The sequence below is a fragment of the Athene noctua genome, chromosome 4, assembly GCF_965140245.1.
Source record: "Athene noctua chromosome 4, bAthNoc1.hap1.1, whole genome shotgun sequence".
NCBI lineage: Eukaryota > Metazoa > Chordata > Aves > Strigiformes > Strigidae > Athene > Athene noctua.
Window position 1 is genome coordinate 50,262,367 of NC_134040.1, and position 25,632 is coordinate 50,287,998.

Sequence of the window (25,632 nt, forward strand, 5' to 3'; positions counted from 1 at the left end):
GCAGCGCCGAGCTCGACCGGCCGCCCTGCCGCCTGCCCGCCGCGCGCCCTCCGCGCTGGCTTCCCGCGGCCGGGCCTTCCCTTTCCCCTTCAGCCCTCGCCGCCACCCGTACCGTGACGTCAGGAGCCGTGACGTCAGGGCTCGCGCAGTCACGCCCGCCGCGCGCCAAATTCGAAGGCGGGTGCGGGCCGGGCGCGGCGGCCGTTATCGCCGTTATTTCCATTGCGCGGGCAGCGGCGGCCTCCCCGCTCCTCCCGCCTCTTGACCCCCATGGCCACTCCGCCCAAACGCGGGCGGCAGGAGGGCAGGATCAAAAAGATCGCGGTCGAGGGCAACATCGGTGAGTCGCTGCCGGTCGCCTCACCGGGGCCGGGCCGGGCCGGGGGGAGGCTGAGGGCGGCAGGAGGGGCGGCCTGGCCTTTAGCGGAGCTTGGGGGCGTCGGCGAGGGAAGAGGCACCCAATTAATAACTTCCACCGTAGGAATTAAAGTTATAACAATGACGAGATGTGGGAGGCTGTGTGTGTAACTTTATGTTCCATTTTCTAATTTATTAACCTTCTCAAAGATGTTGAAGTCCTGGATTTCTCTCACACCTTTCCTGATTGTAATGTAAAACACCTGTGTAAATGCAGACTGTCAGGTCAAACTTGTAATGTTTAATACTCCTGCTAATTAACAAGAGAAGACTGTTTAACTGTTAAAAAGAGCAGAAGTTGTGGGCCGTTCGTAATGAGATACTTTTTTTTTTTTTTTTTTTGCAAGAGGCAAAAAATCGAAGATAGGAGTTGCCAGGGTGTCGGTTTGTTTACTGATAGATACTTTGGTGGTTGATAGCCAACTGACTGGCTTTTCTTAGGTTTAGATATTCTTTTTAAAACTTCTTGAACGTTTTTCAGTTTTCAGATTAATGATTACTGTAGGAAGTACTTCGCATCTTCATTTGAGAAACCAGCACTCTTCCTTCCTATTTTTCAGAGTTGCTTGCTTTTTTGTTGTTGTTCCTAAAATAGCTTAGGAAGACTGCAACTTCATGCCTAAGAGTGGACCACTAAGTATCTTTAAAAAATAAAGATTTAGTGTTCTAATTGCAGATGTAACTTTCTAGAACTTAGATGACTCATCTAGGCTGAGACGTGATTTTTTTTTTGAATTGGCTATTGGTGCTGTGTGGTACAAAATTTATCAATTAATTGATATGTGGTGCATGATACATCTTTAATTCATGCTTGTCATGAAGTCACAAGTACATGTGTGTGTGAGACTCATTTATGGGACTGCAAAATAGAGTTGTATATTAGTTAAGTAATGACACTATCAGTGTGTTTTGACTACCATTCTTCCTGAATGCTTTTTCTACAGCTGCAGGGAAATCAACATTTGTGAATATTCTCAAACAAGCTGATGAGGAATGGGAAGTTGTTCCTGAGCCTGTAGCTAGATGGTGCAATGTTCAGCAAAAGTCTGAAGAGGATTGTGAGGTATGGTAAAAGAGATGAAGATGAAACTTTTTTTTTAAAAAAAGCAACCAAAAACCAACAATCAACCAAAAAAACCCCGAACAAAAAAAAAGATTCAAATGTTTCTCTAATTTTAAAAGGCCAATATATCTGATAGACTAGGTATTTTAAAAAATGTACATGATAGCAACGTTATTGCTGATTCTTATCACAATATTTGAGTTCCTGTATTTCAGTTTGCTTGGTGTGTTATAGAACAAGTGTTATTCAACATCAGGATGTAAATTCTAAAAGTAAAAGCTTGCTCTATGTTACGTATAAAAGCAAGGGATGGAAAAAAGTTAGGCAGAAGTTACTTGTAGCAACTGTGAATTAACCAGGTGAGAGCAGAGGGTTGTCGTGGAAGGTGTCCTCTAAAATGTCTAGGAAATGATTAACTACTGCTTAGTTGTTTATCGTGTTGTTTTTTTCTGTCAGCTACCTATAGTTCTGTTGGCAATCCAGCAGTTATCTAGTGGCCAAAGTCATTGCTGTGTAGACAGGCTTTGATGAATTGTAGAAGGTTTTTCTTTTTCGGATCTGGCAAAAAATACAACATGTTTTGGTTAAATTAAATATGTAAACTAATAATGGAGGTGTGTTGTTTCTAACTTTTCCTGAGCTATATATTTTCAGAGTTAGCTAATTTTTTTCTTCTTTCTTCATGATACCAAAGTAAATACAAATACAAAACCAGACTAAAGTCCTTTCTGTTAAGAACTGGGCTAACAAACAAATTTAATAGATTTGAACTTCAAGTTAAAGATTGGGGTTTTTTAATTTAGTGTGGTGGGTTGACCCCAGCCAGCAGCTAAAGACCCACACAAACCCCAGCTCACCCCTCCACAGCAGAGAAGAGGAAGAAAAAAAGCAAGACAATTGATTTATGGGTTGATATAAACAGTTTATTAAGCAAAGGGAAGAAGATAAGAAAGGAGTGATGCAAAGGCAATTGCTTACCCCCTCCTAGAAGCAGACCAATGCCCAGCCAGTCTCTGAGCAACAGCTACTCTAGAAGACAAAGCCCTCCCCTCCTCCTTCTTCCAGAACCTGAGTTGAATTGCTGAGCATGATGTTCTGTGGTGTGGAATATCCCTTTGGGCAGTTGGGGTCAGCTGTCCTGACTGCATCCCTCCCAGCTTCTTACCCACCCCAGTCCACTTGCTGGGGGGCAGACTGAGAAAGGCAGAAAGCCTTGATGCTGTGCAAGCACTGTCCAGCAATAGCCAAAACAGTGGTGTGTTACGCTGTTTCATCCACAATACGTCACTGTGGGGGCTGTTTCAGAGGAAGTTAATGCCATCCCAGTCAGGTCCAGTAAGCTTAATGTAAAATTTCAAATCCGTCATGATCATCCCTGAAGTTAGACTTACACGCTTTTTTCTCCTTTTGCTTTGCCTGGTTTGCAGAAATATGAAGTAATATATGACCTCTAAAATTAGTCAGAAAACACTTCAAAATAAAGTTTCTAAAGACAAGACTGTACTCTGTGAGTTAATCTGTTTGTCATGTGTATATAGGTATCTCTTAGTCTTGTGTGTATTGTCAGTAGCTTGTAATGTCCCTTCTGTTGGCTAATTCCTGCAGTAAGAGCAGCAGCTGCTGTAACACAGTACAGTGCTGCACACCAGTTTCTAAGTATGAATATTGTATAGCCTAAACAATAGGCCTTTGCCTATTTTTTACCCTTTTCCTTCCCTTTTCTGAGGAAAGTTATCAGCATTTGGGATCTTGATTACTGCTTTTCTAATATAACTTAATATCAAAAAGTAGATGTTCACTTTTCCATTTTTAATAAAGCTGGTACTTTCATTGTCCCACAGTACTAGAAAAAAAAGTAAAATTGGGTATTTTTTTAATGTGTGTGTGTTCACAGAAAGAGGTGTGTATTACTGCTTTTGTAACTGTTAGTTCTTAAGAAAGCTGTACCTGAAATACTTCAGATAGCTTAGTGCTGTGCTTTTTCATATAGTGTTTTTCAAGGACATTGGAATCTTTTCCAGAGGATAGTTCTATCTTTTGTTTCTTACTGATGAAACTGATAAGTAAGGGTCTTCTGACTTGTGAAAGGTCACTGTAGCTACATCTTCTCTAATTGACTACGGGGGTGGTGGTGGGTGCATATCCTGGATAGTGGAACCAGGCTGTGTCCCCTGTCCCTAGCAGACTTCTGTCCCATGCCAGCTAGGGCTCTTCCAGGCAGTTCCCAGGCACAGTTTGAGCACTAGGGTAGCCTGGGGACTGCTGAAAGTGCACTGCATGTAGCTACCTCTTTTGGAGGCTTAGAAAGTACTGTGCTGTGGGTATTGCTTGTGTGCCACTTGGCCACAGTGTCAGAGCATGGTGCTGGACATGTAGGTATGGTTGCAGGGAATTAGAGATGAGGATAAAATCTTGAATTCCAGAATCTTAATTGCTGTCACCTAGGTGATGACTTCTAGGTTTTTGAAAATATGTCAATATTTGGATTTGGTCTTGGTGTAGCAAACAGATTCAGACAGAAGCAGCCATCTTTGATAGGGTGTTTTTTAGTTAGTGCAGCACACAGCTTTCAGATTCCATGAGCTTTAGTGGCTGTCTCAAGGTGTTTGAGCTATGCTCCTGGGCTGAGGGAGACCTTTGGCCTGGAGTCTGTTCTGAGCCTCCCAGGTAAGATGAGAGCATAAGATGCTGCATCAGCAGTTGTTACCATATGAACTGTAATTACCAGATGGAAAAACAAAACAAGCTCAACTTTAAACTCACACTTGTCAGAGTAACAGGAGCATGGATTTTTCTACAATGTTGTTGACTTTTTGTACCAGTAGGATGATGTTCTTGTATTAAAGCTTGTAAATGGTGATTGAAGTGTTTTGGTACTTGGGCATTTTGGCATTGTAGGTTGCAGAGAGCTACTTATTCAGCTCAGTGCCAAAGGAGAAATAACATTAATGGCATTTATGCCTTGCCTTACAAATAGGGTTGAGAGGTAAATGATGCAATTGTAAACCTGGAATAAAGTCTGAACAGCTTTAGCGTAGTAGAGCAATTCTGTTTTACCTTAATCATCCACCTTTCAACTTCAAGCGTCACTGTGTTTGTTTAAAACCAGGAGCTGACTGAATCACAGAAGAGTGGCGGAAATGTGCTTCGGATGATGTATGACAAACCAGAAAGGTGGTCTTTCACTTTCCAGTCATACGCATGTCTCAGCAGGATCCGGGCTCAGCTCAGATCCCTTGATGGCAAGCTCAGAGAGGCAGAGAATCCTGTTGTCTTCTTTGAGCGATCTGTCTACAGTGACAGGTATGTTGGACTGAACTCCTTATAATGGAGATCAAAATTCTCCCAAGTAAAATGCAGAAATAAATAAAAAGCAGAGCTTGCCTGAGTTTTGTACCTCCTTTCGTTGTAATTTTGATACTGGTGAATCACAGTCACTTCAAGTGGTTTGTTACCTTTCTCTTGTTGGTGTTGAGAGTGAAATAAAATTACTAGTTTGAGGGTTTATAGTTTTGTTGTATAACCTTGATTAGGTATGTGTAGTTTCTCATTCTTTGTGGGTAGGGTTTTTATGATTTGTGCATGCATGTTTCCCTTCAAAGAAAAGAGGGGAGTAAGCATCAAGAAGAGTCAAGGGCAATTTTTTTCTTTGTCATTTTGTCTTGTTTTCTTTTACTCTTCTTGAGACAGGTCTGGTTATTTCATATTGCTCTCTGTTTCTGAATTCGGAAGGTTAGATTTAATAACTAAATCCCATCATACAGTCCTTAGGTGTTCACTGTGTTCTAATGTATTGTAAATAAATGACCACAGTGTACAAACCAGTGGTGGCTATAGATTATTCCTGAATAGATACCCGAGCTTCAAATGTTACTGCTTTTGTGGACACTGCTATGGGCAATGGTAGTGGATGTAATTACAGGATGGGGATACTAGATGTTTATTTCCAGTCCAAGCATACATCAGAGAAGTTACAGAACTGCTGTGCTCAGCTTCTTTTCTAGTTACTGTGCAGCACTTCATGCAAACAAAGTAATGACTGTGTTCAGGCTAATCTTCGTTTATGTAACTCTTTTGTGTTCACAGATATATCTTTGCAGCTAATTTATATGAGTCTGATTGCATGAATGAAACGGAATGGACTGTTTACCAAGATTGGCATGACTGGATGAATAAGCAGTTTGGTCAAAGCCTGGCACTGGATGGGATCATTTATCTCAGAGCCACTCCTGAGGTGGGGAATAAAAACTTATGAATGCACAGAGAATGAGAGTACATGTTCTGTGCCTTGCCTGTAAAATTTGATCCTTGTCTATGCTTCCATAGTATTTTTTTTTTACAAAAACTGTAGGATTAACTATATGTAAGTAGGTGTAAGTGTAGGGCTTAACTAAACGTAAAAAAAAGTAGGTGATTCTAGACCTTTTTTATGATAAAATAAAAACATGCTTGCAGTCAAGTCCGGTAAGGTCACGTTTGTGTGTCATTACATATCACCATATCTTTGTTTTAGGGATTGCTTTGAACGTCTTGGGCAAGGAAACAGTTGCGAAACTCTCCTTGAAATGTACTCTTCTCAAAGTCTTGAGCTACCCTTACCTTTCACTGTAAGAGTCCTAAGAATTAGAGTTCAGTTCAGATTGTATCATTCCCCTGAAGACTATAATACTTGAGTTATGACTAATACAATCTGGAAATACTTAAAGAATGTTCTTTCAAATGTAGCCTGTGTATTTTTAAATAAAATGTGATGATAAGAATTTTCTAACTACAAAACCAGAATATATGATAAGAGCAAACCAGAAAAAAGTGGTGGAATAAAAAAAAAAAAAAAAGGAAAGTACAAAATAGCTATAGGAACATTGCTGTGATGCATATAAGAATTTGCAGTTAATGTCACAGCTGATTTGGGGGTGGGTGTGTGAAGCCCTTGCACCTGGAGCGATGGAGCTAAGCCAGATGAATGCACCTATTGTGAGTGATTTTTTTATGACAATGCTTTGATCTTGGAGCATCTGATATTTTTTAAAAGGAGAGAACAACATAATGACTATATCATTTGAGTATGAAACATCAACAAGAGAAAAACATAAGAGTTTAATTGCCATAATTAACTACAGGTCACTTCCATGCTTCCTTACTTAGGGCTTTCGTGCTTTCAGCTTTGTTACTGTTGTTTCAAACAACTGCATAGTGTAACGTGCTAGTTTCTCTGAAGCCTTTTTTACTAGGCTTACTATGGAGGGCTTTTCTTTTAACTTTAAAGTCAAGAACATATATTTAAATTACAAATTAACACAGTTTTAAAGGGTTTGTTATTGAAGCTTTGGATGTGTTCAGGACAGGAGCAAATTCTTTACTGCATTTGCAAGAACTGGGTTCCTAAGAGCCAGAAATAGATGAGTTTAAACTGGGTTCCTAAGAGCCAGAAATACATGAGATTTTGAAATGCCTGTCTATAATGTCAAATGGGTATTTCTGTGCTCTTTTCATGCAATACACTGATACCCTTTCTTTTAATAAAGAGCTTAGTTGAGACCTTTCCTTGTGTTGGAGAAATGATGTGATGCCTTGACTCCTTTGATTTTGTGTGTAGTCCATGGGCTCCATCAGTTGAACATGGCATAGTGTTTCTATGCTCGTAAGATAGTTAGCAAGTTGAATGTTCACCTTTGGCAAAGAGTGGCATATGGAGCACAGTAGGAAGGGTTGTCAAAAAACTAGACTTCCTCTATAGGTCTGTAAAACTAACCAATTCTTTTTTTTTTTTTCAATATATTTTGCCTTCAGAAATGTTTAAATAGGATTTACTTGCGTGGAAGAGATGAAGAGCAAGAAATTCCCATTGAATATCTGGAGAAGCTACACTACAAACATGAAAGTTGGCTTCAGCACAGGACACTGAGGTAGGGCTTGTTTAATGGTTACTTAAAGATGGGCAGATCTTTAACGATGTTCCATAGTGCTTTTTCCACCAGTGAAACTTCAGCTTTTCCTGTGATATGTAAAGTTAAACTCAAGGAATATTTCTATGTATTCTGCCTTAGTAGTACTGGCTTTACAGCATGTTAATTTTTGCTAGGACATGCAATGTGTTTTGCGTTCTCTTCAGATAGAGCTCTGAACAGCAGAGGATTCAGCTGAGCTAATTTTAATACACAGTTGAATTTAACATTAGGTTCTGGTAGAACAGAATGTTCAAGAATCAATAATATATCCTAGGAACCACACTGCAAATTCAAGCTCCTTTATATTCAGAATTCATGACTAATTTAGGTATGAAGTTTTTTTTTCATGGGATTCTTAACAATGAAAATGCTGACAGGGACTTGAATGATGTATGCTTTTTTTCAGCTAGTAATGTTTCCTTTGTTTTTATCCCAATACAGAACGGATTTTGAATATCTACAGGGAATACCTATTTTAACATTAGATGTTAATGAAGACTTCAAAGGCAAAAAGGACAGATATGATCACATGACTGAAAAGGTAAATTTTCACAAGCAGAACAAACTGATGATTTAGGCTAATTGCCAGCGTGTCAGAATGACTTCAGTATACTTCTTGCATCTTAAAATGTAGCATTCTTTGAAGTCAGACAAGACTTAAAACTTGTGGTTCTTCATTTTATTTCCTACACAAATTTTCCGTAAATTTAAAAAATAGGAAATATTCAGGCTTATTTGAGCAGACTTTCTCTAGTAGATTTGTTTGCAGATATGTGCAGGATCTAACATTGTGCTAAGAAATGTGAATGGGGGTGGAAGAGGATGAGGGTAGCTGTCGAGAGAGAGGAAGAAATCTACACAGGTCTGAGTTGGATGTCAGGGGTAAAGTATTCCTTGTATTAGGTGTGAAAGTCTCTAACCTCCAGTGCTAGTCAGTAAAAGAACTTTGGTGCCAGGTACTGTGAAAATACAGTATGTAACAGTTACGACGGAAAATTGAAGGATGATTTTACATGACCCTGAAGCCTAATTTTGATCCAAAGCAGTGAGCCAATGGCAGACTATTTTAGGTTTTGCAGGTATTTCTAACTGAACAAAAGAGAGCATGGGCTATCCACTTGTCTGGTTAGTGTGTCACAACAAAAGGCAGTATAGCTAATGCAAATAGGGATCCTTTGCTCTAAAAATTGCTGTGAAAATATACTTCACTGTATAATCGTTGTTCTAAAATATTTAGGTCATGGAGTTATGTTCAGTCTTACAGACTGCTGCAATACTCCTTACTTTTAGTCTTGTTTATTAAATTGGTACTGTCATTTAAGTTTTTCCCTTCAGTTGTATTAATTAAAGTGTTATTCAAAATCCATCTCAAAAGCAGTGGTCTGAAACTTCAGGGAATACTTTTCAAATGTAGCTTTCTACTTTGTTTAGGAAGTAATGCAGAATATAAATCAAAAGTATGTTTTAGTTTTATTTGAAGGCGTGGAAAAAATAATGTCTGTTTGACATAAGGAGAATTCAAGTAGAGGTTTCTATTTGCATTAAGAAGATATAATCCTTAGCACAAAAATTTGTAATAATATTTTAAAGCTAGGCCAAACCATCAACATTTTAACTGCTCAGGTGTTTGATATTTGAGTCTTGATGGGATTCAGCTGACTTTTATTTGAGTGGTTGCAACGAGTTACAGACCTTAGCAATGGTATGTGCACATTTTTCTGCTCTTTGGAAATAAGTTGTTTACCTCATGAGAGAAGCAGCTTTGTCCTTTGATCTCAGTTTATCCACTGAGAAGTAGAACTGTTCACCTGATTAAAACCAGCCTTCATGGTATTTGCTCTTTTAAAGCTTTTTAATTGATGGAATGACTGGACATTGCAGCTGTGGAGTGAATATACTTCCTATCTGCAATGTGAGATAAGGTCAAGCTCAGGCACCTCAGTAAGGGATTTCAGAGGAGTTACTCCTGTGTATCTGTCAGGTTATCTGGGAACAGCCTAAAAGCCTGTATTGGCGTTATTTTTTGGCATTTCTAAAGTGGAGTCCCAGAACTGCTACACTCTTCATGAGGCTGTGTGCATTGGCCTTTAGTGTACATTCATGTCCCGTGGGCACCTAAAACCCGTATGCTTCCTTCTCTGTTGTGATGCTCGCTTTGAGACCCATCCTGAAGCTAGGCTTAGTGTGTAAACTGTGATAAGGTTCATCATGCACTGTTACTGTTGCTGCTTTCTAAAGTGGAGGGTGGCTTTCTCGTGATACCTTTCAGGTGAGGGTGTTGGCATAGTTATGTGTTCCCTTCTCTACTTCCTTGAGCCCTGAACTAGGAAGGGAAGGGTCACAGTTAGAGAATGCAATCCAAGATCTGTTTCCATTTCACATCAAGAATTTGAACAAAACGTTTACAGATGGTCTCTCTGTTTGAGAGCATCTGCCAAAAGAATAAAGCCATGTTCTCTAGTGAATTGTCAGTTCCTTTCTGTGCAGTAGGTTGGCTTGAGTGGACAGAGAGGAAAATGCTGCCAGTTCAGGCTATATCATAGTGTAGTTGCCAGGACGTTCTTGAAACAGTGTTGTTTGCCTAGGCTGTGTTCCTTGGGTCTTGTATCTCCTGGGGGATTATATTTTTAAAAAAAGTGGCCAGGCCCTGACTGCCACCTCTTCTTATCCCTATGCTTTATGGGAGGGAGTAGTTACTCTTTTTCTTTTGGTGATGGGGAATGGAGGGAACACACCAAAAATGCATACATACCTGTGGCAAGAAGCGTGTTCTCATCACATTGTCTTCCTTCAGCCTTTGGTGGTGACCGGAACTCAAGATGTTGTCTTAAGTGCCTTGGGGTTCTATGGGCCAGAACTTCACTAGTAATTTTTTGGTAGCTGTAGCCATTTTTGCCACTCTTGAAATACCGGAAATAAGTTCAACAGTAGCTGAACTATTTATGGCATTGTTCTACAGTATCAGATTTTTTTTTCAAGTACTTTGGTTTTGCTAGGTGTTGTTTTATTATTTATTTGTGAACCTCAAATTCCAAGGAACATACTAATTAGATGCATTGGTTTGTTCATTGACATTAATATGAATGCTGTTCTGGTAGTGGGTGTGACTTGGTGTCTTCCAAATGACAGATCTTTCAAGGTGGTCATTATCTTCCCCATATTTAACTTAGACCTGCTTTTAAGATAATTCATTTATGATGTAGGGCTGTGGTTTAGGACCACGGGAAGAATGAGCACCATTCCAAAGCATGTCTCTCTGTGCCTCCTAAATTACAGGTACCATGGCTGAAAAAGTTCTTGATGGACAGGAAATGGCATAGCTAAGCCTAAGATTATTTTTTCCAGTTCCTGTTTCTGTGGGTTGCAATAAAGCATAAAGCAATGGAGAGGTAAATGTAGTTGCTGTATATTTCTGTTGATAAATACTTAGTTTCACTGACAATATTTGTTTCTTTTTGCAGGTCAAAGAATTTTTGAGCACCTTATAATCCTCTTTGAAGCGCAGGCAGAGTCAGAATGTTCCAAACATCTGTCTGATCAAAATCTGAAGTACAGCTTCTGCTTTTATAGAAGGCCTCTGGAGAGGCAGGACTCAATCCTGTTGATGTAATTGTGGGGAACAAACAAACTTTGTGAATAGAGAAATGATTAAATAAATCAGAAAGTCTGTTCAGTATTATATTAAATAACACACACAAATTCTGAAGATACTAGAATTCTGAGAGTTCTCAAATATTGCACCTGTTTCTAATCAGAGCAATAAGTTCTTCTGGAGTATTTTACTGTATTTTTTAATTTATTTTGTGCCCAGTAGCTATTTACTTTTCAAGAAGGTAGTTTTTAGTCTTTTTAGTTCTCTTGAGTGGCTTTTTTAGTGGAATTGATTTGTAATCAGTGTCTGATTCTGTGGAAGAAAAAAGTAAAACCTGTTTTTGCTGGTGAAGACATTTTAATATAGCGTGGAGTTTTATATTGCAAGGTATAAAAAAAAAGTTGTCTGACGATTTTGATGGAGATGAAGTTCTTCACAGAATACACTGAATTTAAACAAATCCAAATATGGCTGAAATTCTGTAGATGCCAAATCGTTTTTTGGATCGGTTTTCCTTGTGCACTGCTAACTGTGATATTAAGAGGTTTTCCATTCTCTAGCATGGTTGGTGGTGTGGGGGGGTGTGTTTCAATTTTTTTTTTTTAAGGTTGTTAATAAAACAGCTGGTGATTGTTGTTGGCAAGTGCTCTTTTCCTGTAGAGGAGTATGTTTGCTTGATAGGTACGGTAAAAGGAAGGAGAAAATTTTGCAAATGGCCTCCATCTGTAAATGACATGTTTCTAAACCTTTCCTTAATCACATTTTGGATGTCAGAGGTGGCTTCCTGCTTTTGTTCCAGCTTCTCCATTTGTTAACTGGGCCTTCTGGGAGCTTACGCAAGATACTGCCATACTTGAAGTAGGCTGTCCTTTCTCATCGTCTTGTAGTAAGAAGGGGAGAACTTTGTGGAGTAGCTGCTGTTCTAGTGCATCTTGTTTTATTAACTGAGCCACTTTTGTTTCAGGTGCAGAAAATATAAACTATACAGGGTACACATCTCAAGTACTGTGTTTTATGAGCTTCTTTGTTCGGCTTTAAACTTTTCTGAATGATTGCACAGTTAGCTTTTGAATGCCAAGTTTTATCGTAAAGCATTTTATTGTCTACTGTAATGCCTGTAGTACCTGCTAATTTGAGATGAAATTTCTTCCTTTGTGGTTGGAATTTTGCTGGCATTCTCTAACCATTGACTGAAAATTAAAAGTGGTTGGAAAGACTTTTTCAATGCTTAATAGTGTTGGCTTCCTTGTCTTGTAAAAGAACTGATGTTGTAGATTGCTGGTATGTAATACTAGTACAATGCATGAATTTAAGATGATGTATTCTCTGTTCTCCAGGATTTCTGAAACACTGCGACCAGCTTCAGACTTTTTTCATGTATGGGAAATGAGTTTATGGGATAGAGACACAGGATTATATAAAATGTATCATACGTATAACTTACTGATCAGTAGAAGTGTTTTGCATAATATTTATCTTGTAGTGGAAGGTAGTAATAGTAAGGTAGAAAACATTTTGGACTTCAAGATTGCCTAGTAAAAGGAAAGATTCTAAGATCTTTGTTCCAGAAATGAAGTGAGGTGGAACGCTCAGATTTGCTTGAAACGCATAGTAGAAGCCTTTAAAACATTCTTGGCAACTGTCTGAACAGTAACAACTTATTTTGATTAACAGTGCAATTATTCCTACAGTTTCAACTGTCAAAATTGTGGATTTAATTACAGGAATTGGAATGACAGTGCTCATTGCAAGGAGTAAACAAGTCTGAGTTCTAATAAAGGCTTCTTTTTAAACCCATCACAGAGCACACAGAAATTCTGTGGCAGGTTATCTGCATCCCATTCCAGAAAGCTTTACAAAATCTCTTGACTGCCAAGTTTGAGTTTGAAGGAGCTAAGTCATGACCAATCATTAGAATGTTTTTAATTGCTGTGGAGAAAACCCACAACAAACCCAAAACACCACCACCCCCCCCTCCACCTGCCCCCACGCTTCTCAGAGCTTTGGAAGTAGTTGGGCTGAAGTACATGAAGCTGTGGTTATTTGTATGTAGGACAGATGCAGCATAAACAGAAGCAGAGATGTCCTTAGACTGTTCTGCCTGTGCATCTGCTTAAACCTCGCAGCTCTAACAGTACCTCAGACTTTCAAATTTGTCAGTATTCTTTTCTTTGCCTAAATCTATTCCCAGACTACCACAAAATGGGATTGTTGTGTTGTTTTTTTGCCTATTAGAGATATGGAAGGTTCCTGAACTACCTGCTGTTTGGTTGATGAGGTTTTTACAGTCTGAGTGCCGTGTCCCTTTCTCTTCCCTTGGGTAAGAGAGACTTTGATGGAACTGGCTAGAAATGCTTGTTTTGTTCAAGTGTCATCACAATTGGGGAACAAAATCGGTATGTGGGTTTTGTTTTTTCCAGTTAGGATACAGACTAAAATACTGATTGGTAATGTTTTAATTGCTATGCAAGTACGTGTGTGAGCAAGGGACATGATATTGCCTTACTTTATTTTCAGTCCTTGTAGTTGTTTATTGTGTCATGGGTTTTGAGTTCTCTTAATATAAATACTTCTTCAAACAGCAATAGATTTTGTAGGTAGAACTTGATTTTCTATAATTTTCTGCCAGGTACTTATTTCTATTGTTTTCTGTTTATTTAAGCAGACTTCATAATAATGGAATTGTATATAAAATGTGATGTATTGAGATTATTCTGTTCTTTTTCCAGTAATTGAAGACTCCGGGAATCTATTTGTGAAATAAAAATGACACAGGAGAAATTCACTATAAACTATTAAGCATAGACCAAGGAAGTATGTATGTAGTAATGATTAAGTTCTATTTTGGGAAAATAGAGTGTGCAGTTGCTGTTGCTGAGAGGTTTCAGCGTATCTAGGTGTAGGGACACCAAGGCTATTTTCCCAGCTCCCATTTAGATATGCTGTGTGACTGTGAGTAAATTGCTCTTTGCTTCAGTCTTTTCATCTTTAAAATATTGATATCTCCTGATGTCTTCAGTATTAACTAACTAATCCTTCCAGCCTTCTGATGTGCTGTTTTGTAGGTCTGAAGTGCTCTGTTAAATAATTGAGAATGAAGGCAGCTCTGGTTTTAGATTTTTGACTGGGATGTTTTGATGTCCTCATGAAAAAAGGAGTCACTGGCTCAGATTCATGGCTGATAGAAATTATTTTTTTGGTTTAAAAGATATTAAAAGCCATGAGTGCAACATCAGTTGTGTTGAAGTTTGTTCACTGAAAAATGTGGCCACCAAAACCTGTCATCATTTGTGAGGAAAGGAAACATTACCAATTTAATCTTGAAGTAAAAATTGATGTTAAAACCTGTGCTGCAGTGCCTGTAGCTAGGGGCAATGGTGAAGCTATGTGCAGAGCCTGCCACGCGAGGTCCTTGTGTCCTCAGTTCTCTCTCTGAGCTGGCTGCAAGAGGAGCATCTGTTTTAACAGTGAATGGCTTTGGAAAAGGTAAAGAAGGAAAAGGTCACTTCCTCTCTTTGCCAGAGCAAAACCATTAAACTGATCAATAAATACTCTACTGAAAGGTGAATCTTGATCTGGAAGGAGGGGAGTAAAGCAAGCCCCCACTGGATTAAGTGGAAGACTAGAAAAGGCTGAGCAAATGGGAGCAAATTTTGATACCAGAAGGTCTTTCGTGCAGCCACCAGCTGTTTTTGTTCTGTGAGGGAATATTGGCACATGGATAACACTAATCCAGACGTGTCTGAGCGATAACGGTCTTCTAGCTCTGAGCTATCAGGCCTGAATGCAGACAGTGAGCAGTACTAATGCTGGCAGTGTACTGGGAAGATAAAGCAATTATGAATTCTTCTAACTGAAGTCACGCACAATACTTTATGTGCCAAATATAAACCTGAACTGGGTATGGCTCTGAAGTTCTGATTGAAATCCAGTAGTGACAAGAAGTATGGATTCCATGTTGAGAGTAAGTGGTACAGTGATTTTACTTTAGGCTGGTATTCAGCATGGGTGTAAAATCAGTGTAATGCACAGAGCTTAAAAGTCTAAACTGTTGTGTGTAGGTTACTTGTTGTTCTTAGGTTTAGGTTTCAATCCATGGCTATAAATAATATGATAGTGTGAATAATAATATAGGGCATGCTAAATTAAAATGTAGACTGTTGCCCATTTCTTGGATTTTTGCTGACTACTCTTCCCAATGTCTTAGGCAGGGTGTATATTACAAATACATATCTCCAGAATGGCAAGGTAGTCCAGTTTGCACTGTGTATATTTGCTGGCTAATAGTACTGACCAACTTAGAAAAAGTCAGTTGGTTCTTGAGAGTTATTTACAAAGATGTTGCCACTGCAGTTCATCCAGGGTACGTTCCTGTGCTTTCTCCAGACTTCTGTCCTGCATTCTGTGCTTTTCTCTCCAATTTCCTTCTAGGTTGTTGTGATTTGTCTTTTAATAACTACTAAAAACATGATCTTGTACAAGTTGTAACAGACATTTTAAAGCCAAAATTTCACCAGTACACAGTCTACTTGAGGGTGTGGCTTCTGCCTCTGTTTGATTTCACTATCAGAGGTTTTTTAGCCCTCTTTTCTGAGCAATTATCTTGTGTTAGCCCACCTGATTGCTGGGGCTCTGGCTTCAGCACTGTTTGTGGATATATGCTAACAGTGTGCTCTTTTTTTCCTCATAACGTTTAGATTTGCCTCCACTAATTCCTTAAAACAATAGCTGTTGCGCTTTGAGAAGTTTCCACTGCACCTTTGGCTTTGTCCTGTCTGTGGGGCTAGCTCATGGCCTTTACCCTGACGCTCTCAGCTGTGTACAGTGGCCTCAGGTCATTGACTGTTTTGTTGCTGGTCTGGATCAGCTGCCTGTGTCCTCTCTGTGCTGTGCTTCAGAAGAAGATCTGCTGTCACAGAAAGCAGGACTTTACTTTTTAGGAATCCGTTCCTGATCTGCAATGCCACTTGTTTCATGAGGGGTTATTGCAATGATCCAACGTAGTTGGGTAGGTATTTATTTTCTGTGTGCTTGTCCTTGTCAACAGTTTCTTTGCTGTCTCTGCTTTATTATTGTTTAAAGGATAGGCATCATGTCAGTTGAAAAGCTTGTACAAGTGGGGTTTCTGTTACAGTGTACTGTGGCCACAGTCTGATGATAGCTTGTTAGGATAGCTGGTTAAGATGCCATAGCTTTTATGGCCATCTTTAACTGCAGTTCTTGCTGGAGCATGCTTTAAACATTCTGGATCTTTAAACATTCTGAATGTGGTAGACTTGCTGTGTGTTGTGGCAAAGGAATATAGCTCTATTTTATGGAATTGAGCCATTTTAGGTCTTGAAAAGTTAACAGATTCCTTGAGGCTGGGAGCTCTCCTTTTCTTGGGCAGTCTCTATTTTCAGTGTGCTTCGTGCTATTGTGCATGCACTTACAATCGGGTTCTTCTATCTAATATGTACACCTACTATACTTAGACATCTAGCTGTGAAGTACCTACTGATCTCTTGGTTTCAGCTCTTACCTGCTGAGATTTACTCTCTGTCCCCTTTGAACATAATCAAGGCTTGTGCACAAGACGAGCCTTTTCCTCAGAGGGCAGCATGATGCTTGTGTTCTAGTGGGTGATTGTTCTGCTGCTTGTAGCTTCCCATCCTGTTCAACATTGTAGTATGGGCAGGACTGATATCTGATGCTCAGAGGCTGTGGCATGGTACGCTCTAGGAATTATTTCTAACAGTGTCTGCCAAGTCTTATGGCTATATTGCACACTAAAACTTGTGTGACACAGCTAGAATCTTGATCATGTTTGTTGCTTTTTGGCTCATGTAAGTAATGGCTTTTCACGATACCTGTTAATGACTTACAGTTAGTCTATGCATTCAGTAAGGCTGATGGAATTTGTCCTTGACAGAGTTGAGTCACTAGCTCTCTCCTGAAAATTTCCTTTTCTCCCAAGGTTGTTCACCCCTGATACACTCAAACTGATAATGCATCTTAGTTCTATGTTTTATTGAAAGTCTGCTCTTGCCCGTTGCTCTCAGATGAGGACATCTCCAGCATCTGGTTGCACTTTGGGCTTTAAATACGGCTGTTAGCATTGCTTCTGGGACTGCCTTTACAATCCAGCTGGAAACATACTGGCAGTAGGTCAGAAAGCATTGCTGAAAATGTAGCAATTCTCTGTCTGCTTGCTGTGGAGCATGGACTAAAGATCTCTGGATCTGTTGAAGTCCCTCTGCAGAACCCTCCTTTTAGTCACTTTTTGTCAGGAATGTTCTCTATCTCTGCATTTGTTGCACTGTCTTTGAGGGTTTTTTGTTTGCCTGTTCTACTCTGCTTGTCGCTAGCACTGGAATATAACCTGATTTTCTTTTGACATTGGTCCCACTGCTACTCATGGACTGAACTCTTTGCATTTTATTGGTTTAAAGCAGCATATACATTGGATGGGGATACCTACACTGCTCCGTCTGTCACTTTACTGCCTGAGCCTGTATACTTAGGCTAAACTACTAGCTGTTACCATACTGATCCTCATCTTGGATAGCTGTCATTGCTTTAGATCTTGGAAGACATTTCTGCAGGGGGTTAGATCTGTCCTGCAACATTTTCTGCTGGCTGGAATAGTGTATCTCCATTGAATGATCTTGTCTTTCACTAGGAAGTACTTAAGGTTTTGAAATTAGATGTAGATACTACAGTTCTCAGCCTCTTAATGTAAGTATGGATTTCCACTTCTTTTTGATTTCAGGGTGTTATGTTTTGGGGTTTTTTGTTTGTTGGTATGTTTTACTAAAAGTCTTTATAGTCTTTCTTTAAGGGAGCATTGTGTTCATTGAAAAAGACAAGTAATTTGATTTTTTTCAAGCATAACTCCATGCAAAGTGTCTGCTGTCTTTTTTTTTCCCCCCCCCTTCCTTTTATCTGAGATAGAAAAGGCATTATTTCTTTGATTTTTCTTTCCTGTGGCCAACTTGGTGTATGGATTTGTAGGCAGGAAAGCCTAGCAGCTAATGTTAATGGCAAGGTTTTTCTCAACATCCTGCCATTCTGACGTGTTTCTCAAAGTCTGTTGTTGTGAATCCCGTTAACTTGATGAGTTGCCAGTGTATTTCATGTACCATACACTGTGTAATGCATTAGGACTATAAAACGCAGTCAGCTTTCCTTATTTACCAGAAGACCTCAGCTGCAGTGTAGCTTCCTAGACATATGCACACAAATGAAAATACTGTGCTTTAGATTCTTGTCATCGGCCCTGCAGACTGCTTCATGAACACAGCTTGGGAGCTGGTGCATCCCTGGGTGTAACTTCCACCTCTGTGTTTCAGTGCTGCCTCTGACCTATGATAACAGTTGCAAGATCACAGTATTGGTTAAACAATGGCTGTTATGACCCTATATAGTTTGGGTTTAGGGTTTTTTTTCATTGTTTAGTTGTGATTTTTTTTTAAGGGGACTGTGGGCTGTTTGTAAAATTATCTTTAGTCTGAAATAATAACAAAAGTTTTAGTGTTTGCAAGTTCTTGGTTCTAGTGACTGTTGCTGACAGTATATGGTCTCGGGCAAGTTGCTTTTCTAAATGTGACTCTTGGATAGCACCTGTTCTGCTGATAGCAAGGAGTGCCTTAAGATTTGTTCTGTATTTTTAACCTTTTAACTGCTATATGAATGGTTGGGGAGGATGGAAGGACCTGGAGGGAAGTTCTTTGTTGTTTAAAGAGAGGGAGTTGAGAGACACATTAAGGGAAAGGAAGTTCATTATGAACCTGGACATAATTAATGCGTAGATATATCTGAAATGAAAAATAAGATGTAAACAGATAATGAATGAGTGTACCTTTTTATCTGAATAAGATGTAACGCTAGCAGGAGCCAGAATGTGATAAATGTTACTTGATGCTGAAAAAATAGACATCTGGGAAATATAAAAAGTGGAAATACTTGCATGGGAGTTGTCAAATGATATGGAAAAAGGGGACTGCACTTAAAAATTCTACCAATATGATTTGTGCAAACTTTTGTCTGCAGCAGTGGAGACAGACTACAAATTTCAGACCACTGGAAGATGAAAAACTGCTTGCAAAGGCCATGTAGTCAGCCCTGGAAGCAGGGGGTTCAGATATCAGCCGTCAGGTGCTGGAAACAGGAAACTTAAGGAAACTAGTGACCAGGAGATAATTGCTGCTGAGACGTGGTTGATGATAATATCTGCCCCCTCACAAAAAAGGGGAAGGTGGAGAGTGTATACATTGAAGAACAACTGGTAGCTGAAGAGTTTTGGTGCAGCAGAAATAAGGTGGGTAATAGAAAGGCTGGTAACTATTTAACAAGATGACTGGAGTGAGAGAAAGCTAAGTGCAAGGGAGAGGCAAATAAAGCCTTTAGTCTGCAATATTGGCTGTCACTAAGCATGAATCAGAGAATGAGTCTGTCTCAGGCTGAAGTTAAATAAGCTAACATAAGAAACATGCTAGGTTTAGAATATTTTGTGATTAATCCGATTTTGTCCTGATGCACTGTAAATCTAGACTGTCTCCATGGTATTGAGCAAATCCCATGTACTCCAAGGTACAGCCTTAATTGTGTGAGGCCAGATATTTGGTGTATTGATTTCTGTTTAAAATCTGTAGACCTAGAGAGACAAGTTGTTTACTGATGTTGCAGAGACTGACAAATAGTCTGGGGACAATCCTGCTAAAAGTGCTCCTGTTCGATCCCACAAGATGGAGGCAGACAAATGTTGGAAAGGAAGATACCCATATGGTAGAGCTGATTCTCTTCTAACCGATATGACTTTTACAGTTTTATTCATCTGGCAGGATATGAGAGAGGATGAGATGCCCTGGACTAAATCTTTGGCTTATGTTCATTATTAAAACTTCATTTCAAAATTGTTTCACAGAAATCAAACCAAGAAACAGAGATCATAAATAGAGATGGAGAGGCTTTCTGTCTTTACAGGAAATAGCTATGCTGTAATCCAGGGTGAGATTGAGGTATTTGTAGGCTAGCTTTGAAGTAGGCTGTTGCTAAATGGAATCTGTTATGATCTCTGTAGCATGCAAAATCCACCAAGAGTCTTAGGAAATAAGGCTTGCACACACCGGTTGGGGCTAGCAGGGTTATGCTGTCAGCAGTAAAACAAACACTGTTTCTGCTTCAACAACAGCGTGCGATGTGGAAATTCTTTTTCGCCAAACAGCAGCATTTAACCAACTTGCTTCTGCTTTGCACAAGTGATGAGAGAGGAGAATCACATCCACAGGATGGTATTTTTTTTGTCGTTCAGTGGCCAGAATGAAGGTTCTTAGCTTTTTTGAGAGGCCTGTGTTGGCTGGCAGATTGGGAACCTGGGGACTAGCTGTTCTTAGTGCTGATTTAGACCACTTTTACAGATGTGACATGCTTTTATGGAACCGGTGTAAGCTTCCTAAGAGAAGGCTTGGAAAATGGTTTAGAAACCTACATCAAGTTTTTTTGAAACCTAAATTGAGGAGTTACTAAGATTGCCATCTGCTAATGTGACAGTACATGACAAATAGTACTTAGACCCCCTTTTCAGAGAGGTCTAAGTTGAGACAGAGTGTGGAGTGGATTGTCCGTTTCTTGCATGACCTTGGACATCAGAGATGAGAACAAAATCTGTTTTGGACTTGAACTATTGCTTTGGACTATACTGTGTTCCTTATTGAAATGACTGCGCAAGGGGTGGGAATGAGCAGTGACCTGAATAAAGCAGAACATGTCATGTAACACGCCAAGAGAATGAGTCGAGCAGAGACTTAGACCAAGTAGGTTTAGAGAAGTTAGAAGGAAATTGATTGATGGAATCTTACAGGTTTGGAAGTACAGTGCTGAAAGGTCTGTTCAGCAGTGTGGTTTTTTTGTTGTTGTTAAAGAAGAGGATAAAAATTGACCTGCTTTTCTGTAGAAGACAACGGTACAACTAAGTGGAAAGTGCCACTTAAAGACATGCTTGAAGAGCTCTTACGATATATCAAGTTTTCATAGAATCATAGAATGGTTTGTGTTGGAAGGGACCTTAAAGATCATCTAGTTCCACCCCCCCTGCCACAGGCAGGGACACCTTCCACTAGACCAGGTTGCCCAAAGCTCCGTCCAACCTGGCCTGGAACACTGCCAGGGAGGGGGCAGCCACAGCTGCTCTGGGAAACCTGTGCCAGTGTCTCACCACCCTCACAGTGGAAAACATTTTGCATCTCATAGAAATCTACCCTCTTTTCTTTTTAAAGCCATTACCCCTTGTCCTATCACTATGTGCCCTTGTAAAAAGTTCCTCTCCGGCTGTCTTGTTACATCCTGTACCTCACGGAAGGAAACAGGGCCAGAGTGCAGTTTAAGGTAATCCTGGTACTGTTACACCTAGAATGATCTATGCCACTAACCTCTGTTACCTTGAGCAATTGCCAAAGTTTCAGCATTCAGAGAGCAGGTGGGTGCTGAGTTCTTGCCTTGCCAGTGACACAGCAAAACCTCTGTTCTGGCTCCTGCCTGCTAGGCAATTGAGGGAGCAACAATGGGAGAAAGAAAATGTAAGGCTAAGTCCCTTGAGGAGTTTTAATATCCTAGCTTCTCTCTCTGCCTGAGTAGAAGATTTGTATGCCCTGGACTACTTGCCAAGGGAAGTGTTCTGTGTTTTGTTCCTTGGAGGTGATGGATGATGGGGCTAAGGAGACTTGCTATAAGCCTACAGTGACAATGAAGTTGGTCATGCTCTCCCATATCAGGTCCATATCTAGACACTAGAGATGATAGGATGATGCTGTCACTGGCAGGTAATGCGAGTAGGAGGTAGCAGTTTTAAAGGGGCTAGATGCTCCAGTGGTGGTAGTAGGGTCAGGTGTTTACACCCCTGATGGTGCATAAAAGCTTTGAAGAGGATCTAGCAATATTTTTCTCTGCCAAATAAATATAGGTTAAAGAAGGTCATTACAAGTCCGGTATGTTATTTTGTCTTTCTGCTGGCACGATTCTTTTGGTTAAAAAGATTTGTCAGTGCAGATTTTGCCTGGAAAGACTAGAGTAGGGTCTTGTAGCAAGAGTACACTTTCAACAGGAAAGACTATACTCACCCTATAAACCCTTTACTGGCATAAAGGAAGGTACAGCTGTATTGACAGCTCACAGCATAGTCATGGCCTCAGTGTAAAGCTCTGGGCAAAGCTATTTATTTGAACTAGGTCCTAGTTAAGCACATGTTGTAAGAGAATGAGGTTGGTTTTGGTTTGTTTTTTGTTTGGTTTGGGTTTGTTTGTTTTTGGTTTTTTTTTTTCCTGGCATGTAGCATATTGTCAGAGAGGAACTTATCAAGTTAGTGTGTGGATTTTTTGTTTTTTTTGATATCATTTCCCAATTAGGAGAACATGCTCAGAAAGGACTTTCAAAGAGTCATTTCTGGTCCCAAACTTGCCAGTGTTTTGAGCCTCTCAATCTCTGTTTCATGTCTTTAATTTGGTGGAGTGAGAGAGAAAGTGATCGCTAATCCAGCTAAGCACATCTGACTCCAAACTTCTGTTTGAGATTGAGATATGCAGATGAGTGCTCTGTAAATGTTTAATGAAATGGTTTAGAGTGGTGGTTTGCTCTCATGCTTTGAAATACTTGTGCTTTGGATATGAGTTGTGTGTTTTTTCTCTTTTTTTTATTCCTTCCTGGTATCTTAATTCTGCTGGGTTTGAGAATAAGTTTTAAAAGTCACCAGTGGAAGATAGAGAAATGAGATGTTTAACATACAGCACAGATTCTTGAAGACAGCATGTGTCTAAACTTGTGTTTTGTGAGAAAGTTGTTTTCCGCCCTCCCCAAGCAGATTCTGCTCCAGTGGAAGTGACATCATGAGAGGCAGAATTGGACTGAGTTGCTGCTTTTGAAAAAAATTACTTGAGGAATGTAAAACCAGTATTGTTGAGATACTAAGATGAAAAATATACCGCAAATATAAATAATGTGGAGAAAAACTGCCTTTGTTTCTGTAATATGCATTGCTATAGTATTTAGAGATCTATTTCACCATAGAGCTCTTTGCTTTCCTACTGTTGGTAAGGAGTCTGGCATGTTTAGATGTTAATTAAGAGAAGGAAAAGGAAGTTATGACTGCCTTGTAATTAATGGATTTTATTATAATTCATGTAGAGTGGGGAGTCTTTCTAGAGGATAGTAAAAATCTCCACCCCAGCCCTACTTCTAATTTCTGCTCTTGTCCTAACTATTGTTTCAAATTGTTTACCACAGCAGTGTGCTTGTTGCCCCTGACATGTTGCACAATCCCCATCTCCAGTGATTTGCAGCAATATTCTAATTAAATTTATCAGTGTTCGTCTGTTTGTTTAAAGCCAAATGCTGTGTGAGTTAGATAAATGTCTTTTGAGTGGCTGTGAAAGAACAAGTTCAGAGGCAGTAGAGAGTTGTTAAAACGCTGTTTAAGAACTTAAAAGTAGCTTTGTTGAACTGTGGATTTCTTTTGATACAACAGGCTTCATTGAAACAATCACTAGTAGTATTTTGGCCTGGTCATAGATTGGCTGTGGAGGGTGTCAGTTGTGTTCCGGGCCCTTTACAGCTGTCCTGCAGTCCTGTTTGAGCTACGCATGTCTTCATTCACTTGCTATATGAATAGTTTATCAAGCTCTGGTGCTGCATTGCTCCAACTAGTTTCTCATGCACTTGTAGCACAGAAATTTAGTTTTTATGCAGAATTGTGTCTGTTGAGAAGTTCAAATTTTTCTTGTCTTCTTTATGTTACAGAGGTACCCTGTAGCCTTTGTAATCTTTTCCTGAACCTCCATCCTCCTGAATTGTTCCGCATTTTCTTTGCTTTCTGTGACTTGTTGGCTTTGCTTGACATCTTAATGGACTTTCACCTTCCAGGACTGAAGGGGTTATATTTAGTGGTCTCAACGGGGAACTCTGCCAAGAGGCTTACTGAGCCCTTCCTCACAAAAGATTTTTCCTTCATTTTACTTGCCACAGATAAAATGGTGTAATCATGACTTGGATAACTCCCAGTGAACTCTACTAGATGTTTGGGCATCAGCTAGAAAGTAGCAAAAAGGGCTTCCTTCTTCCACTATATTCTCATCAAGTTTACCATGTCATTTGAGGTTTGTTGGGCAGCTCATGGTTTTTATATTACTTTCTGTTGGGTTTATTTTCCATAATGATTTGGGAAAGCTGATTTTTTTTTTTTTTTCTCCTAGTCCAGGAACAATTGCTCATCCTTTCCCATCACTGCAGCAGCTGGTTGGAAATAGGCAAAGATTTCACAACTTTTTAGAAGCCAACTGTATTCTTTCCCTGCTGAGAGCCCTCTAGCACTCCTTATCTCACTTAGAAGAAAAATGCAGCCTCTGCTAACACACTTCATTTCATTTCTGTCTCTGACTCCATTTAACCTAACACAGTCCAGGATCATTCTTGACTCTTACTCGAGGATTGTGAGTCATTGGGCTTAATCCCGTATCCCTTTGCAGTCAACGGATGTCACCTAACTTGCTTGACACCTCTCTGTGTAAACTGTCAGTCTGTCTTCTCAGTGATGCTTAGATTTGCAGAGGATCATAGCTTCTGCATGAGCACATAAGGTGAAGTTGCCTGAGCTTTCGGAAATGCTTCCTGCCCACTGGTGTCTGTTAAGACTGACAGATTTTGCTACATTCTGCATGGGCTTTAGAAGGAGCATTGTAGTGTTTATGAAAAAATGTGCCTGCAGTATCTGACCAGAGTTTGTAGCCAGTCAGTGATTCCAAACATGGATTATTTCTCTGTAACCACACACAACATAGTTACTACTCAGTAATCATAACAGCCAATTATGGTTCTAGTTTTTTGCTGTCTCATGGTTGCCTTTCCTGTAATCCCTTAGTACATGGGGTCTGGGTTTTGGTTTTCTTATGTAGAAAGACTCTATGAATGTTTTCTGTATAAAAGTCTGGCCAACTCCTGTCTGTCCCAGATGTCTGAGGACCAGCGGGTCATTGTACATGTCTGCTCCCTGTGCCACTCCTGTTGAGGCAGCAAGCTGCCCTGACTTTCCTACAATGCATGGACACATGCACAGATGGCCTGAGAGTCAGGTATACCCTGCTGCTCTACTGGCACTCTGGTGGGAGAAAAAAGCTGTTATACAGAGACAGCTTCACCTTGTAGATTTGGAATGGAGGTAAGCATAGTACTAAAAGCATGTCTGTATACTCAGGCCATTGCAACAGGAGATGACTGACATGAAGAGTCATTCCGAGGTTGTTCAGAGCTTTGTGGTTTACCAAACTGAATTTGTGGTATCCCAAGGTGAAAAGGAAAAATGGAAAGCAAGCTAAGCTGTTTACACCAGGCCCCCTGAGTTGAAAGCCTCAAAAGTGCTCAGTATATTGCATGAACATCAACAGCGCCAACTGTGGAGGGTATCAATTGTGCTCTGGGCCCTTTGCAACCGCCCTGCAGTCCTGTTTGGGCTACAAATGTCTTCATTCACTTGCTATGTGAATAGATTATCAAGCTCTGGAGCTGCATTCCTCCAAGCTAAGGAGGCTAAGATCTACATGTTCCTGTTCGGTCAGTCCTAGCCTAAGATGTAAATCTCATGGGTTTTT

At 39.9% G+C, this 25,632-nt stretch overlaps 3 protein-coding genes across 4 annotated transcripts in view; all 3 read left to right on the top strand.

Moving 5' to 3' along the window:
* Positions 1-1,454, top strand: part of MOB1B (MOB kinase activator 1B) — a 46,010-nt gene extending 44,556 nt beyond the window's left edge. Inside the window, exon 7 of the mRNA XM_074905322.1 lies at positions 1,362-1,454. The gene's annotated coding sequence lies outside the window, so the exon portion shown is untranslated. The remainder of the gene's footprint in view (positions 1-1,361) is intronic.
* Positions 206-12,374, top strand: DCK (deoxycytidine kinase). The gene is made up of 7 exons (XM_074905319.1): positions 206-340; positions 1,362-1,480; positions 4,590-4,783; positions 5,567-5,714; positions 7,271-7,386; positions 7,870-7,969; positions 10,890-12,374. The coding sequence occupies exons 1-7, from the start codon at positions 271-273 to the stop codon at positions 10,914-10,916; spliced, it is 774 nt and encodes a 257-aa protein (XP_074761420.1). The 5' UTR covers positions 206-270; the 3' UTR covers positions 10,917-12,374.
* Positions 12,375-13,104: 730 nt separating this feature from the next.
* Positions 13,105-25,632, top strand: part of SLC4A4 (solute carrier family 4 member 4) — a 231,478-nt gene continuing 218,950 nt past the window's right edge. Inside the window, exon 1 of one of the 2 annotated variants that reach the window (XM_074905331.1) lies at positions 13,105-13,175. Coding sequence is in view for 1 of the 2 variants with exons in the window: in XM_074905328.1 (XP_074761429.1) it covers positions 13,294-13,340 (47 nt within the window). In the remaining variant the exon portion in view is untranslated. Of the gene's footprint in view, positions 13,176-13,196; positions 13,341-25,632 lie in introns of those variants that run through there. The other variant, XM_074905328.1, reaches the window with a different exon arrangement.